General features: G+C 50.4%; 1 protein-coding gene across 12 annotated transcripts in view; it reads left to right on the forward strand.

Annotated features, from left to right (window-relative positions):
- The window catches only part of AGAP1 (ArfGAP with GTPase domain, ankyrin repeat and PH domain 1), a 418,249-nt gene that overhangs the window by 359,176 nt on the left and 41,130 nt on the right, over positions 1-17,943 (forward strand). For all 12 annotated transcript variants that reach the window (XM_080670319.1, XM_080670320.1, XM_080670312.1 and 9 more), the window contains 3 exons: positions 8,650-8,804; positions 12,441-12,531; positions 13,307-13,529. In XM_080670319.1, the coding sequence (XP_080526445.1) occupies positions 8,650-8,804; positions 12,441-12,531; positions 13,307-13,529 (469 nt within the window). The remainder of the gene's footprint in view (positions 1-8,649; positions 8,805-12,440; positions 12,532-13,306; positions 13,530-17,943) is intronic.

Consider the following 17,943-nt stretch of genomic DNA (forward strand, 5'->3'; position numbering starts at 1 on the left):
GCATCTTCCGTGCGTGTTATAAGGCATAAATGGGTTCAGGGAAGATGCACTTGGGAACAGGGGCATCTCTTGGGGAGTCAGGCCACCCACGTTATAGTTGATACCACACCCGTGTCCCATTCAACCCTGTCCAGGGAGGTCCATTTCTGTGGAGCTGGGACTTGCCCCAGAGACAGGCCTTTGAAATCTCTGTTTTGGGTGCCTCCCTGCCACCACAGTGAGCCACATAGATGCACTGGGGTCCCCAGACACTGTGATCCCAAATAGGCCCTGCCGTGGAGAATCGATTCTCTTAGAGGACAGCTGTGGCTGGCACAGCTGCAGGCTTCATGCCAAGTCAGTGCCCACACCTCTTCCCCCACTGGGTAGCCAAGAGGTGCCTATTCATCTGAGCAAAGGTGCGGTGCGCAGGCCTTTAACAAGGCAGCTAACCGGTGACCGCCCGCCCTCTGCCCAGTGTTCCAGTCACAGCCCTGAAACCTCACCTCACCTCACCCGGGTTGAGTTCAACAAATTCCAGCTGTGCTCACGCACTCGTACCTGAGTGAAAAGCCCACTGAGGCCTGGGCTCCTCTCCCGACATGGGCGCTGGGTCTGGGCAGGTGGAGAGGGGAAGGGCTGGCAGTCAGAGATCCCGACACAGAGCGAGGGAAGGTGCGTTCCGAAGGGCCCAGGTGCCCTGGGCTTAGTGGAGAATGAAGCTGCCTTTGACACAGGGCTCAGCACAGGCTCCACAGACTATGACCCCTGGCCGGAGCCATCATTTCCCGGCATCCTGCCCACTGACTTTCCAGATAGCCCCGTATATCCTCCACATTTTACAAAAGGAGAAAACAAGGCAGGGAGACGGGCAGTCAGGGACCCCAGGAAAACCAGACCAGGCCAGGCACTGGAGTCAGAGCCGCCACCTGAACCTGGCCGTGGGCTCAGCAGCCAGCATGGAGCACATTTAGGCTTGAGCACCTTTGGGGCTGTGACACCAGGCAGACAGCAGCTCTTGCCGAGTGGGGGTGACCCGTCGAGCTGTCCTTCTGCAGGACTGCTTGTAGGGTGTGAACCCAGCCCCCACCCACAGGTGTCCCAGCGGCCTTCCCAAGGCCCCGCATGCCTGCTGGGCTGCCTTCTACAACCCAACAGGGTTCCTCTTCACTCTCATTCATTTCATTCTTTCAGACTGGGATTCTTGATGAGAAATTTGGCAAACCCTGTGCTTGTGAGTGGCCTTGTGGTTTCGAGCCCAGACCCCTGAGCCAGGCCGTCTTGGTCCAGTTCTCACATTCCCACCTCTTCACCTTGAAGCACACTCTCTGTACCTCAGTTTCCCCATCTGTAAACTAGGGAGATGACGCCTATAGCAGAGATCATGATGACTGGTCTGGAGTCACTCCAGAGGCATGTAACATAGCGCCTTCTGCTGGCCACTAGTAGTACATACCTCATGCCGGGGGTGCCACAAATTCCTGTCACTCAAACACTTGAGCGGTCATTTACGTAACAGGAAGCAAATTCAACACAAAATGTCCTAAAGTAGTAAGAGGGGGGGTTTAAAATTGAGCTCTTTCTCCCCAGACTTTTAACCTATCCTTCCCAGCTCCCTTTACTGTCCTGAACAGAATCGTCAGAGGTGGAAATTTGGCTCTGGACTAGCACAGGCCTGGATCGATCCCGGCTCTGTGAATTTGGGTAGTTACTGGGTCTTGCCTTCCCCTGCTTGGGGTTCTTTTTCTAAAAAGGAAACACTAAAACCTACCTGGAAGCATAATTGAAGAAGTTGAGTTGAGCCTGCAAAGCCCCTACACAGAGCTGGGCATGTGTGACAGTGACCACGGCGGTCCTTGTAAAATTGTTATAAAAGACTTGATTGCTATGAAAACAACGCCAAGAATACACCGTATCCATGGCCATGTTTTAGGCCTGTTGAATGTATCCGTTCAGGGCAGAACTGGCCAAGGCAAGCCCTGGTCCATGTGCACAGCAAGGATGAAGACCTCATGCAGACAAATTCAGACTTGGGAAACCCTATCATGAGAAATGACTCCAGAATTGACTTATGGGGGAAGGAAGCAAGATTGCTTGTTTTCCCAGCCCTCGACTTTTAAAAGGATGATATTGATCCTCAGAGCTCAGAGCAGCACCTGGGGTGTGCGGACGGACACCTGCAGGGCCACGTCGCTGATTCCCACGCTGGGCTCTGAGCAGAAGACGAAGCCCTAGGCCTCCCAGCATGCCAAGCCCACGCCTGCCTCTGAAAAGTGACGAGTGGGAGCTGGAATGAGTATAGATACAGAGCTCTGCTCCGTGACTGGACAGAGCAAGGCAGATGCCTCTAGTAGATCTTCCTAACCCACAAGCCTGGCCCTGATACATCTGTCTCCCACATCCTGAAATGTTTTCAGTGTGGGACCCGGTAATTTATTTTCTCCAGGAGCTTTGTTGTAGGTACCCTCCTTAATGTAGGAACAGTGTGGCACCCAACAGTCCTGGAAGCCAAACCGAATAGGATGGAGTTTCTTGCCGCCTGTGCCCAGGCTGCTGCCCAGCTCTCCCCCTGTGTTAGGGAGATACAGGCCTCCTTTGTGTTTCAGGGGAATCTTCCTGTGATGACCTTTGCAGCAGACATTCCTAACTCTGTGCTCCCTCTGGGGATGGCATTCATCCTGCCCTTGTCCTGCATGAAGCACAGCATAACCCCTCTGCTAGACTCAGGCTCAGCAAACCCAGCTACCAAAGCCACAGCTTGCAGAAATATGTACCCGAAAGCCATGAACTACACATCTTCATAATGACCAGAAAATATATTTTTTCCTGTTTGTATAAAATAACTTCTCAAGTGGGAGGAGGGAGTGTTTTTATATTGTGGGGTTGGGTGTGTGTTTTTTCTTCACAATCTTGAACCATATTCTTCAGGTTTCTTTCACATTTATCTTTTCCTACAAAAATGAAAGGAAAATTGAAAATGAGTAAAACCTGACTTTTTACATTATGGTGGATTCTGGCTGACATTGTAAATGCATGTGGTTTTCATCATCACTGAGTAAAATATCTAAACCACATGCCTATGTTTAACATGCTTTGAAAGAAGAAATACTGAAGTATTTTACAAAATGTATGGCTCAAAAAAATTAGCATAAAAGCCCAGGGCTGTGGATGTAGCCCCACGTAATCTCATAGGGCCTACATTTGTGGTCGACCTAGCTGATACCTTCCATCTCCGTTCCCAACTGTGATACACAGGTAGTGGTTACCTGGAGGGTTGGGTTAAGAAGGATTCTGGGGCTGCATCAGGCTCCCTGGGATCAGGTCTGAATCTTTCCCAGCCAAAGAAAGTGAGGAAAACACACCTTCGTCATCCCAGCCCAGCTGGGGCTTCCTGGCAGATAAGCTGGTACGAAGAGGGCAGGGTGGCCTGTTCGCAGGGCCCAGCTAGAGGATGGCAGGAGAACCAAGTGCGTGCAGAAGACTGGACCCCAAAGGTGGGAGCCCTCAAGGACGTGAAGAAAAAGTCGACGTGGAGATGTGGGCAGAAACTGGGAGAAACCCATTGCTAACACTCACTGGTTAACGAGAACAAAACAACCTCACCAAAAGTTGGCATTGCTCTTAACATATCCATCAGGGCACTGTCGTGTCTCCTAAAACAGGTGCCCTGGTTCTGTGACAACAGAGCGTGGCTCTTTCCCTGCGGCTCGGCTGCCTTATCCTAAGATCATCTCTCAATGGTGACCACCAGAAGCGTCTGGGCTTGGGAGTCTGGGTGCCTGTCGGCCACCTCTGCAAGTGAATTTGTCCATCCTTGACGCTGAATGCAGTCCTGTCTGCACGGTTTAGGTGACGCATTTTCATCCTTTGTTCATCCTTACATGTGTTGGGAAGAACACTTAGCCGTGTGGATAGGACAGGCGTTAGTGTGTGGGTCCCCGGTGGGCAGGGAGCCTGGGCCTGGAATCGGTGAAGCCTTTGGACAGCTGACCTCTGCAGGCACACCCGGCTCCTAAATTCAGAAGAGACCAGTCTACTCTGTCACTGCACACGTCACACCCGCCTCTTGCCAACACGGGTGAGCCATCCTGCACCAGTTTGGCACAAGGTCTGGATCCTCATGGCCTTGGCTAAAGCACCAGGCAGTCCTCTTCCCTGAACCCCCCTGAAGACAGACGGAGACATCTGTCTGTCTCTTCTCCGCTTTCACCGCTCCCCCAAAATGTATCCTTGCCAGGCGCCTCCTGTTGAAAACAACTTCCAAATGTGGGACAGTTGCAGCTGCTTTGAGCCCTTTAACCCTTTGCTAGGATTCCGCAAAAATAATTGATGACTGATTGGCCCATTAACCTTTAAAAAAAAAAAAAGTTTGACAGCCCGGCCTTGTGTAATGAGGAGGGCTTCCTTGTGAAACCAGGCTGATGGCTGAGTTGCTTGCCCCTGAAGAGGCGAAATTAGCCCCACGGGGCCTCGTCTGCATAGAAACTGGACGCAATTAGTGTAATATCCGGTATTATTAATGTCGTTGGGAATAATTGGGAAGGTTGGTTTCGACAGGTTCATGGTGCTAAAATACTATTATAGTGGACCTTTCCACAGCTAACAGTTAAACACGGAAAACTGTTTAAATCCCTGTGAGCCCAATCACAAAACTTTATGAAACAGCCAGGCCCTGGAATGTCACTCTGGGAAACAGCACGCTTCTTTCTTTCTGGCCACGGATGTGGTGGGACTTTGATTTTTCACCATCGGGGGTCCGGGGCTGGAATTTCTTGGATCCCGCGTGTCTGTCCAACTAAGAAACACGCTTTTCACGTGGGTGCCATCAGGAATTTCTACAGCCGGAATCCCATTGTACGGAACGAATTAAATAAAAGCCGCTGGAATTGTCACTAAGAGTGGGTTTGTGTTAGTGAGATGAAACCACTCGAAATGAGACATGACAACGTACGTCCTCGCTGTCCGAGCACTCATTCTTCACGTTGGGAGTGAGGGCAACCGAGAAGAGAAATGCCGGTCTGTCTTCCTGACTGATTGGCCTCACGCTGCCAATTGTTGTTTTCCTCATTTTTTACCCAGTTGCTGATCACTAAAATATCGTCACAGAGTCGCTTCCTAAAAATGTGTTGGGACCCCTCTGGTCCATCAGTGATTTGAATAGCCTGCCCAGCTGATAATAGTTCTTCTTTGAACATGTTAATTGCTGCCTCTACGGAAGAAGGGAAGATATTTGGGTCCCAGGATCTCCTACTGTTTACCTAACTAGTGGCCCGGGACACAAAATTCATGCACATTAAAAGGGAATTAACTAGAGGAAATATTTTAATACTGCTATTTGCCCTTTCTCTATAATAGAAGTGTCAGAGATTAAAGAAAATTAGTAAAATGTACATGAAAATCTTCCTCCTGTTTGAGTGGGGTGCGCCTCAGGACCCAGAGTTAAGTCCCCACCTACCTGAGGCGCATGAGACCCAGACCCAGCTGGCCCCACCCCCGTCAAGCCCCCCAGGTCGGGGGGCGCAGCCTTAGGGCCCCGTCAAGCCCTGCCGAGCAGGGGGCACAGCCTCAGGTCCCCTGGCCTGGCACCGGACAGGGGCACAGCCTCAGTTCCCCCGTCACATGCCGGGTGGGGAGGCGTAGCCTCAGGTCCCCCGTCCCAGTGCTAGGGCAGGGGGCGTGCCTTGAGGTCCCCCATCAAGCCCCACCAGGCATGGGGGTGCAGCCTGAGGTTCCCCCACCCCGGCCCTGCACCACATAGCCTCAGGTCCCTGCTGATCGCTCATTATGGAAACCCAGCCTCCACTGTGTGTGCCGCCATCTTGTGGCGGCATTATGGTATGAGGGTCAATTTGCATATTACCTCTTTATTATATAGGACTAGAGGCCTGGTGCACAAAATTTATGCACGGGGGCAGGTGTGTCCCTCAGCCCAACCTGCACTCTCTCCAATCTGGGACATCCCTCTCACAATCCAGGACTGCTGGATCCCAGCCACTTGCCTGCCTGCCTGCCTAATTGCCCCTAACTGCTCTGCCAGCCAGCCTGATCACCCCCTAACCACTCCCCTGCCAGCCTGATCGATGCCTAACTGCTCCCCTGCTGGCCCGATTGTCCCTACTGCCCTCCCTTGCCAACCTGGCATCCCTAACTGCCCTCCCCTGCTGGTCTGGTTGCCCCCAACTGCTCTCCCCTGCAGGCCTGGTCGCCCCTAACTGTCCTCTCCTGCAGGCCTGGTCACCCCCAACTGCCCTCCCCTACTGCCCCAATCACCCCTAACTTCCCTTCCTTGCCAGCCTGGTCACCCCTAACTGCCCTCCCCTGCCAGCCTGGTCACCCCTAACTGCCCTCCCTTGCCAACCTGGCATCCCTAACTGCCCTCCCCTGCAGGCCTGGTTGCCCCCAACTGCCTTTCTCTGCCACCCTGGTCACCCCTAACTGCCCTCCCCTGAAGGCCTGATCGCCCCAAACTGCCCTCCCCTGCCAGCCATCTTGTGGCGGCCATCTTGTGTCCACATGGAGGCAGCCATCTTTCACCACGTGGGGGCGGCCATTTTGTGTGTTGGAGTGATGGTCAATTTGCATATTACTTCTTTATTAGATAGGATTATTATATAGGATGAGTGTAGTAGTCACTGCAGTGATACAGATGTGCTGGTGAGGATTAGTCTGGAGGTTGTCCAGGTGGCAGGAGAGGACTAGGCAGCAGGCTGGAGGCTCCCCCGGGGGAGTCTTTTCTCCATGGATTAGTCATGATTGGTGTTGGAGGTGACAGAAGCCACTTTTAAAAGGGTTTAGGCCAAAAAAGGGAAGGAACAATGGATTGCTCCTACAGCCATGGGGAGGAGGCTGGGGCGCCACTCTGTGGTCAGCAGCGTTCTCGCCTGGCACAGGTGGTGGCCTTGACGTTTCCTCCCCGTGGAGGGAAGAGGCACCTGAATCTACTGAAAGTAGAGACAGAAACGTTTAGTGCACGGAAGGTGCTGGGAAGGTCCAGAAGTAAAAGGAACAAGTGGCAGAGGGGGCCCTTGATTTGAAGGTGGTTGAGCAGCCGTAGAATAGGTACTGGAGAGCAGTGCACTTGGAAATTTGTGAGAAATGAACCCACAACGGTTTTTGCAAAAGGGGGTGTCCACCTTCTCTACGTTTGGGACCCTTCAGAGCCAGTTCCACAGATTTAAGGCCAACTCACCAGGAGGTTAACTTCTAAAAGAGCATTGGTGCTGATTTTACATAGAACACAGAACCATTAACATCAGAGCATGTGAAGATTTCACGCAACAGTGTCCTGGCCTCGTTTCCATAGCAATGCACAGTGGTTTAGGGAAGCGGTTCCCCAGGCCTGGCTGGCGTTAGCAAGGACATGAGCATCCCCTTGCTGGGCCCTGGGGTCAATGGAGTGAGGTGGGAGGGGTCTCCCAGCCACAGAGTGGGGGCGGCTTCCCTCCTGAGACTGAGGGGAAGGAGGTGAGGACGACCCGACATGGCTGTAGTTGCTTCGGGAGGAGCTGAGTGAGCATCCATGTCTGGAGGTCGAGGGGTCCTGGTGAGCTCAGGTCTCAAGAACCCAAGAGCAGCAGGGAGCACAGCAGTGGTCAGGGACTGAAGGTCAGGGGTTGTGCTTGGAGGATGGGTGAGAGGAGCAGAGATTGTGGGAGGCAGAGGCTGGCCCAGTAGGTGGGTGAGCCGAATGCCATGTGCAGACAACTGAGATGATAATTAACGGACGCAGTGGTCAGCTAGGCAGGTCGGCAGGTTCTTATCCTTATTGATAACAACTCCTCACCCGGTGATGCGATGCAGTGAGTTCACAGGCCAGAGACTGAAAACTTGGAGTCAAATGAGATGCGGCGCCCCATAGTCCAGCGGGAGAGTGCCTAGTGGTTATTTGTGGCGGGTTTTGCTCCCTGTATGTGCCGCCTCCTCTCTTGCTCTGTGGCAGGGACGGGGTAGTGAGGAAGGAGGACAGATGCCGGCATTTATGGGGAGTCCCCTGAATTAGCACATGTCACTTAGCCAGTGGGAAACGCTCTGAAGCGGGTGGCCTTTCCCCCGCTGTAGGGGTGAGGAAAGGGGCCTGGGAGGCTCCAGGACTCACCCGAGGAGCCCGATGTGGGAAGTGGCCTGGCAGGATTTGATGCAAGTCTGACTCTTCCTGGTCCAGACTGTCGCCCATGGGACGGCTTTAATTCCATCATCTCCAGACGAAGAGAGACAGTGGGATCCCAGCAGCCTAGAAGGAACTTCCTGACGGAAAAGAACAGAAACCCAGGCATCCTCCCTGCTCTGGTGCATCTGTGGATCTACACACACATGCAACAAAGACCCCGAAACTGTACCCTGAGATTCTCAGCACTAACTTAGTTTCGCCCCACAGGTGTGGATGGTTAGCATAAGGTACAGGGATGTTCCTGTGTTGCTTCGTCTGTGCCCATCACAGAGACACTGCCATCGCACGATGATTTTCCTTTCCTCGCCCCCTGGGCACTGAGGGAGACCTCGCTGAACCATGCCGGCTGCAGATCCAGACTTTGAGTGTTTGCCGGTCTGTGGACTCAGCTCTGCACTGTGGTGGGCGCGATGGAACCCACCACACTTTTATGACTGCAGACTGGCGGAGGGCCCGCGGTCACATGAAAGCTAAACTCTTCATCCCCACCCTCTATGTTTCAGAGCAAGAAGAAAACTTTGAGTTTATCATTGTGTCCCTCACTGGCCAGACGTGGCACTTTGAAGCCACCACGTATGAAGAGAGAGACGCGTGGGTCCAAGCCATCGAGAGCCAGATCCTAGCCAGCTTGCAGTCATGTGAGAGCAGCAAGAATAAGGTAAGGCCCCAGCCAGTGTGTCTCGGTTAGTTGGGCATCACCCTATGCACCATGCACCGAGGGGTTGCTGGTTCGATTCCCGTCAGGGCACATGCCAGGGTTATAGCTCAATCCCCAGTGGGTGGCATGCAGGAGGCAGCCCATCAATGTGTCACTCTCATATCCATGTTTCTCTCTCTCTCTCTCTCTGTCTCTCTCTCTCTCTCTCTCCGTCCCTTCTTCTCTCTCTAAAAATCAGTGTTAAAAAATCTTTATGATAAAGGTAAGGCCCTAGGGAGCTGCCCCCCGAAATCAAGGGCAGCTGCTCATTAAAGGGGTGTGGAGGCCTAGTGATGCCCAGGGGGGCGCAAAGCATCAGATGACACATGACTGACAAGATCCTAGTCCTCTTTCTAAGCAAAAAGCTAACTGGTGGAAAATATTGGGGAAGACTTCGTGCCAATACATATAAAGTATCATGTCAGTCTCCTAGCGCAGTGGTCAGCAAACTCATTAGTCAACAGAGCGGCAAACCGCGGCTCACGAGCCACATGTGGCTCGCGAGCCGCAGTTTGTCGACAACTGTCCTGGTGTAACCATGTTCCTATGGCCATATATCCCATTGAAATCTTTATTCTCTCAACTAATCCCAAATCCCACCTTTTTATTACAAGTGATGGAATCTTTGGGATTCTTGTCGCTTATGTGACCACATTTGTTTTTATTTCAGGTAGAACACACTCAGGAAAAGAATGCAGACTGAAAAGATGCACTCGTCTGTTCTCATAGATGCACAAAATTCAAGTCCCTGTCAACTTAGACACTGACTCTTGATACAGACGTAAACAAAAGTAAACTCACACATGTGGGCACATGAGCACATACATGAGCACATGTGTGAGCATGCAGGAAGTTGTCCATTTCCTGAGCTCTGCCATAAAGTCTTTTTGTGGTTTTTGTTTTTGTTTTTGTTTTTCAGTAATTAGAGGTAGTTACTTTGCATTTGTTTAGCCAGGAGAAGCTAAATGACTTCACCCTGCATTTTGTAGACCCCTGCCCTGTGATATTCCATGAACAAAAGTCATTCTCCCCATTTTCTTCCCAACAGGGATTTCTTCAACCTCATTGTTTTAATGCTTGGATGTTTTTAACTCCTTTTCTGGGGCATTTTAGAGTCCTGGAGAGAATTTTCAAACTATAGTCAACTCGAAACTAAGAGAAAGGACATTGCCCACCAACCTGCAGTTTCATTTGTAACAATTTAAAGAAATTTCTGCCCATGATTTATGTTCAGCTCTGTCAGGGGAAGGAGTGTATCTCTCAGAAAGATGGAGTGTCTTATTTTATTACCCTCTTTACCCAGGGTAAACCAGTCATTATTATTATAATGTAATTTGCTGCTCTTTTTAAAAGTGGTTTTATACCAAGGTGGGCTGAGTCGCTGCCTCTCACTCCCGAGCACCTCGGCTCCATAGTCAGAGCCACAGATGTGGCTCCCAGAGCGAACGTAGATGCCCCTGTCTCCTCGCCCGTGGGGAGCCACGGCGCGTGTCACCCACCAAACATGGGGATGAAGTTTCAGAACAGGAGTACGGAGAGCCAGGGTTGTTGAACAAACACATCTCCAAGTTCAGTACAAAATCATAGCGTCTCGGGTCAGACGGAATCAGAGGATCTGGAAGCATGTCGCCTTTTCCCTCTCACACCTTGCCAGCTTCTGCCCGCTCGCCGTGAAACTTGAGGCATCACCTTTGGGCCTGATGCACACACCAGCCTTAAAGTGCTGCCCCATTTCTGCCACTAGATATGTGCACGCACAGACAGGTGCTTTCCCAGGCAGACTCACTGAGCAGGGAGGAAGGAAGGCTCACGCCTGGGCATTGCTGAATAGGTGTGCGAGTGTGCACATGGAAGTAATACCCACAAGGAATAGCTTGAGGGCAGAATACTGACTAGTTGAGAATGGGCTACAAGGTATCTTAGCTGCCTGTGGATAATTCAGTGGATAGCAGGTGTAGACAAACATATATACCCATGTGCCGCAGAAATGAAACAGGGAGAGAGAGACAGCCGACACATCCCTGCTTGTGTACACACACACACACACTCCAGTTGCCAACATAAACAGTTAAACATACTTTGAATACTTGGGATTCTCACCAAAGGCATAAAACCCCAATAATGCATGGTGCTACCTAGACAGTAGCAATTAATAAATTACATTATTAGCCGAAACCGGTTTGGCTCAGTGGGTAGAGCGTCGGCCTGCGGACTGAAGGGTCCCAGGTTCGATTCCGGTCAAGGGCATGTACCTTGGTTGTGGGCACATCCCCAGTGGGAGGTGTACAGGAGGCAGCTGATCGATGTTTCTCTCTCATCGATGTTTCTAGCTCTCTATCCCTCTCCCTTCCTCTCTGTAAAATATCAATAAAATATATTTAAAAAAATAAAATAATAAAAAATTACATTATTAGGTGGTAAGCAATAAATTTTTTCATATCAAACATGAAGATAGTTTGACATGAGATAGTTTGACTTATGAAGAATTCTTCAACAAAAATCAAGCTTATTCTAAATGTCCTCTGAAATGTAGTTGGCTTTTACCATTATATTAAATGTATGCAGTATAAGCCTTACTAGTAGAAACGGTACCTATTCCTTTACCTAACATCTCAACGTCCAGAAATAGATCCTCAGTAAATAATCCGGGATTTGTGCAGAACTTTAGCACTCTTTACAATGGAGAAACGTGGGACCAACCTAAATGTCCACCAGAGTGAACGTCATAAGTAAATCACCAGAAGTGGAATATCATGCAACCATTTAAAATGTTGATGTTGGAGAAAACAGGGCGGCATTGAGAGATGACAATATCTCATTAGTCTAAACTGGCAGGTTTCAAAGCAATATATACAATGTGGCTTTTTAAGAAGTACTTCCCTGTGTACCGATGTGCTTAGGAAAAGGCTACAAGAATAGGTATCAAAATGTTAATAAAACTTAATTGTGATGATCATATCATAGTTTATAGATTGTCCTATTCTTTTCCTCCTTCGATGTTGTCTTCACTTGCTTAGAGAAGACATTCAGGTATAAGTTTAAGGAGAACCACGCCCAGCCACTCTCCCACTCCTCCCTGCCCCACACAGGCTAGTGCCTTTGTTGTTGTAGCAACTGAGACAGTCTTCAGAGGAAACATCAAGGGTGGGGTGGCCGTGATCTCCTGACCAGGAATCATGACATTTGTCTTAACGATGCCAATTAAGCCTGACCCTTCTCTTATAAGCAGAACACTTGTTTTTCATCCTTCACTCTTCACACCACGTGGACACACAGCAGTAAAAGTACATTAACCAGTTACGTCCCCCAGGTGGCGGTTTGTCCCTGTTCCTTCACAAAGGGTCCAGCACGTGCCTTTGTCGTCATATCTCGTAGGGTCATTCTCACCCAATAAATCTTAACATGGGGGTTCCCTCACAGCGCCTTCTCAGCGGGACTTTTTCCTGAAGATATCAGGAGAGGAGAAATTGTTTGAAATTGCCCTCCTGCCATATTTGCTCACCATCTGTTTGCATTTTCTCTGACGTTATGAGTAGACATGTATGTTTCTCTCAGATTTCTCATATCTTGCATTTGTGTGTCTTCTTGTATGTCCAGTCCAGACTGACGAGCCAGAGTGAGGCCATGGCCTTGCAGTCGATACGAAACATCCGAGGGAATTCGCACTGTGTGGACTGCGAGACCCAGAGTAAGTGAGCGCCAGGGAGGGGCTGGGCCTCTGCAGTGAAGAGGGTCGGTCGGAGCTGGATTGCGTGGTCCCCCTGCATCTGACTTTTTTAGTTCCTGTGGCTCTGTAATAGTTGGTGCTACCGGAGGGCTCATTTATGGGGAGAAACATAGAGCATGAAGGTCAAGTTACAAACACAGCAGCCAAGCTTTGGCTGCTGCAGCTTCTCAGAGAACAAGGGGAGGTGGAGGGGCCGAGATCAGAGATGAGTAGATGACACATCGATTTCGTTATTTTTAAGTAAAAATATCCAGTTGGGGTGAACATGCTGGGAGATATCCCATCCAAAGAGTGACGGAAGAACTATTTGGCAACGTACATAATGGCATGGACACCCCTCGCTTGGCTGTGCCCCTCCAGGAACTAAGCTGGGGGCAGGGGGCAGATCTAGCTTCAGAGATGTTCCTCACAGCGCTGTTTAGAGAGCAGAACATCGCAACATCGCCATCGTGCAAGAACGAGGAACTGTCCACACCAGCGATGGCAATTGTCTATTGGGTGGGAAGTTCCAAGGATTTGCCAAAGCCAGATATTTCAGAGTAGCCACCAACATGTTCAATTTTTTAAGACACCTAAGAGTAGCAAGAACTGACCAGGGAGTGTTTTCAAGCCAGACGCCAGGGAGGGGTCTGGATGTGAAGTCTGACCGGCTGGGGTTTTGTTGCAGAGACACCAAGAGCAGTGAATGAGCAGTGATGGTCTGATCGCATGGGGCCCTCTGCTCTTCTTCCCACAGACCCTAACTGGGCCAGCTTGAACCTGGGAGCCCTCATGTGCATCGAGTGCTCAGGGATCCACCGGAACCTCGGCACCCACCTCTCGCGAGTTCGATCTCTGGACCTGGACGACTGGCCCATCGAGCTCATCAAGGTGATGTCGTCCATTGGGAACGAGCTGGCCAACAGCGTCTGGGAGGAGAATAGCCAGGGGCGGACAAAGCCCTCGCTGGACTCCACAAGGTAAGAACACGGAAGGGGTGTGGTTTCGGGGCATCTGGCTGACAGTTGGACACAATTAGAACTGCCCTGGCAACCTGTAGGGGTGCTGATTAGACCAGCACAGAAATGTCTGTATTTAAAATGGGTCTTCACAGATGTGGCTAATTCAAACGCCTTCATTGTTTGTTTGTTTTCACACCTTGGGGATTCCTCTCCCCCTCCTAGAAGTGTATTAAGCTTCTAAACTTATGAATGCATCACTTTAATTAATACATTGCTAATAGGCGTAAGCTGCACCATTAACACCAATTATGAATTTCTGATTCTTTAATTTTGTTATTTTTAAATCTTTGAGAAGCATCTACTCAATTGACATACACATACAAAATAAGTGAGTTTATGGTAACAAAATATATTTTATTTCCTAAAATATATTTCTAACATGTTTAATCAGACAAATTTGGCATAATGTACGGTGACCCCTCATTAATGTTAATTGTTACCCAATGTAAAAATCGCATTTATTTTGAGGCCATTTAGTTTCTCATCTTTCATTTACAGCTATGATAAACCGTTTATGAGCACACATGCATATTTAATGTACCTGAGAGGCGATAGAACGGCGGCTTCTGAGGGAACCTCGCTCCCGGAGGCAGGACGGACGCTTCCCTCTCCGGGGTGTCTGGTTCTGAAGTAGGGTGTGGGGTTCCCTCTCAGCATTCACGTCTCAGGGATGTGGAGAAGCAGAGGGAGGCCACAGGTCTCCCAACCTGAGCATTTTTTAAATGTTTTTGCTGTTGATCAGACAACAGGAAAGTCCAAGCGGCGATCAATGTGAGGGCAAGAAGTGGGCCCCTCTGCTAGGCGACAGTCACGCTCCGAGTGGGTGGGCTCTGGATCGTTAACACTGAAGAGTGAATTTCTGGTGCCACCTTGGGTTCACTGGGAGAATGAGCTGGTGGGTGAGCAGTCCCACTCCTTGCGTCAGGTCTGCCGTGGGAGGGCGAGGGCGAGAAAGAGGTGCGAGGGGCATGTGTCTCCCACAGTGGAGGTTTGCTGTGTGAGCTCTTGGTAGGTGAGTTGCAGCTGGTGATGAAAATGGGCAAGTGTCTTACAGGCTGAACAGAGGGTACACTTTCAAAATGTATTTATCTTGACTTAACACTAATGTGGAAATCGGCCTGGTCACCAACTAGGAGCATTCTTAAGAGATTAATTTTTGTTTTCATATCCTTTTTTTTTTTTTGTAGATATAGTTTCCTTGGAAAATATTTAGGTCTGAAAATGAAAAATGAGTGGAAATTGGATTGAGTATAATGTATGAGTGCAGAAAACAACAATTAAAATGGGTCAGAAAAAATTAACCTGATGCATTTTACCTGTTTCTATATAAAAGAAGCGTATATACTGTGGTTCACATCATGAACTTGAGAAAAGTTTGTTTTTTCATCTGTCATATTTAGGAGCATTTAGAATGATTGGAAACAAGGATGTGGGTTGATTTTTTAAAGGTAACTGCTTGGTATCAATGTGATCTTCTCTAAGTGCAGACTGTGTGGGGTGTTTTAGATTCCAGTTCGTGTGTGAGTCAGGTCCTTGAGCATGTAAGTTCCCTCCTATCTAATGTCATGCACATCACATCTTTATATTTTAGAGACGTATCAGAGCCTTCCTTCCTCGCAGATGGGGCGACTGCCGTTAAACCCCATCCTGGGCTTCCCTAAAGAGTGAGCAGAGCTGGAATTCCTCTCCAAGGCTGGGGGGCGAGGGGCGGGGGGAGGAGGGTTACCTGGTGTTTCCACATAACTTGGGGAATTCAGAAATCGGTACATTCTTAACAAGATAGGCACCTATAGGAATTGAATGTTTCTTTGTGCCTTTAGTAATTTTCCCAGAGAGTTTCGTGTTTAATTAAATTCAGCAAATACTCTTGGACCACCTCCTGGAAAAGAAGTGGTAAATGGTTATTGTAATTGTCCTGTGGTCAGGGGTGTCCTTGGGGCCAGACGCGGAGGCCAGGGCTGGGCCGAGTTCACAGGACAGAGGGGTTCTCATAGCTGCTGTGCTCCAGGGAAGTCTCACTGGAGAAACAGCATCCGAGCTGGACTCGGGAAGGTGGGGTGATAGCCAGGCCTGGGGGTACGGAGGGGGTTAGGCAAAGGCACGAGTGGGAAGCCCTAGGGTCCGTGGGGTTAAATGTGCAAGTCAGTGTGGGGGGCGGTCTCCCACGCGGCTGGTTGTGGGGGATGGGTGGGGCCAGAGCCAAGCCGAGGCCTGGGGGAGCCTTGGGAATGGATAACAACACCTGTGGGGTGGGCAGAGGGCGAGTTGTTGGGTCTGTTTATGCTTCCGTGTATGTTCTGCTTTCCCCAGAAGGACCAAAGGCAGGCACAGCGTCATTGGGAGGGATGGCGATGAGGCAGGGAGGCCGTCAGAAGGCGTGGCCCTGGGGGAACAAGCCGTCCTGGATACACTGTGAAAAATGAAAAAATCTCGCGACCTGTTAGAACACCACAGTCACTCAGACACCCCCACCTGCACTGCCTCCTGCGGTGTCTGCTAATAGACACCAAGTACTCAAGGTCTGGGCTAGAATTTCCAGGTGGACTTCGGTCTGTGATCCGGTCTGGATCCTGCCTCTCCAAGACCGGAAGGAGACCACCCCCCCAAGCCCACCCCCTTTGGTCTCCGCGGAACCCGTGATGGTCAGAACAAACAGCCGGAGGGGGTCTTTCATGTGGCCCTAATGTAATACTAAAAAGAAATATTTTAGTAAATGTTTATCTCTAGCCAAGGAAGATCCCAGTGCCATCTAGCCATCTAATTCTTTGAAAAGGGGCCCAGCTGTTTTCTTGAGATGCTCTGGTCCGTTCAAGCTTGTTCAGAAGATTCATTCTGACAGTGGGATATAATTAGGAGTGTGCTTTCCTCCCCCCAAATATGTGCACGCGTTCGCGCCCACACACACACGCACACGCACACGCACACGGTCAGGATCGTGGGGACAGAACACAGCAGATCCTTCTCCGAAGAAACAACCAGTCCCCAGAACCACCGAACCTTGGAGTCGCCCATTCCTGCGGGCAGGGAGTTGGGGAAACAGGTGCCTCCGCCCGGCTGGCGGGCCTTGTGCTCCTGGTCCCTGCACCCTGGTCGGGCGGCCTCGGCTGGCTCATAATTGGTTCCAGTGATTCTCAGCCACCCTGAGAACTGACGGTCAAACCTCACCAGCACTGTGATCAATCGAAGCTGACGGCGGCGAAGCCGTATTGACTTCCCATTCCTAAACCGGGGAACCATTAGTCAAGAAAAGCATCTTTTAATTACTCCCAGGAAGAAAAAAAAAAATCTTTTTGGATGGATTCTGCAACAACTGCCATTTTTCCCAGTGCATTCGATATGAAATGTATTGTCACAGGAGGGGAGAGGGTGCCCTGCGTCCCCCCTCCGTCATGGAGGTGTAATTTGGAGAAAGGAGCGTGTTCAGGAGGTCGATGCCATAACAATTAACTCCATCTGCGGTGGAATCTGAATTCTCCTCTCTAATTGCTATTGATACCATTTAAGCACACACTTAAAATATTGATTTTAAATGGGGAGTAGCAGTAGACAACATCAGCTAGATTGTAGAGGCTTTCGGAGGGACAGTCTGCTGTCTGTAGGAGCAGGACTCAGGACGCACGGCCTGTGAGCTTGTGTATCACACCACGTAGTGTGTGCTTGTCCATAGGTGGGCTCTGGGGCCGGAGCATCCAGCCCGGAGAAGTCACCAAGCTCCTTAGTCATCCTCTTTCGTGTGAAAGGAGAATTCGCTGGGGTGGAGATTATTAACGGCCAAGTGCCCATGTCTTGAGTGAACGAATGAGTGTGACAGGGAACTGGTCGGCGTGGGTACACCTGTCAGGTGCTCTTGCTCCCTCAGTGCCTCTGTGTCCTGAGTGAATCGGGGCTTCCGCGTTGCCAGCACACAGCAAGGACATCTCAGTCCACCTGTGCGTCCTCTCGCCCTCGGCCACGCATGGGGCATTGGGGACTGTCTACAGCACCGTGCCGGGTCAGTCCTCTCTGTTCCTGGCCGTGGTTCACTTAGCGTTTAGGCTTGACTGCAGGGAAGAGCGTTTCCTGCCAGGACCGAGCAGAGCCCTCTGGTGCCACTTTCCTTCCTTCCTCTCCCATCTTTGTGTCTCTGTCGCAGCATTTGGCCCGTGTGGGTCCACAGGGACCGGCTCCCGAGGCATTTCAGTGCAGGTAGCCTGTTTGCGTGGCAGTTCGGGAAATCAGAGCAGTCCCTGTGTCTCATGTCCATGAAGGAGGCTGAGAGAAGCCCCCCAGTGACATCAGCTCTTCCTCTGATTCCACTGGGTCAGTACTCAGTCTTTCCCCTCTTGGAACATCCTTTCTCTTTGTGTCATTATCTATCAGTTCACCTGCGTGC

This window comes from Plecotus auritus (assembly GCF_963455305.1).
Source record: "Plecotus auritus genome assembly, chromosome: 5".
Classification (NCBI taxonomy): domain Eukaryota; kingdom Metazoa; phylum Chordata; class Mammalia; order Chiroptera; family Vespertilionidae; genus Plecotus; species Plecotus auritus.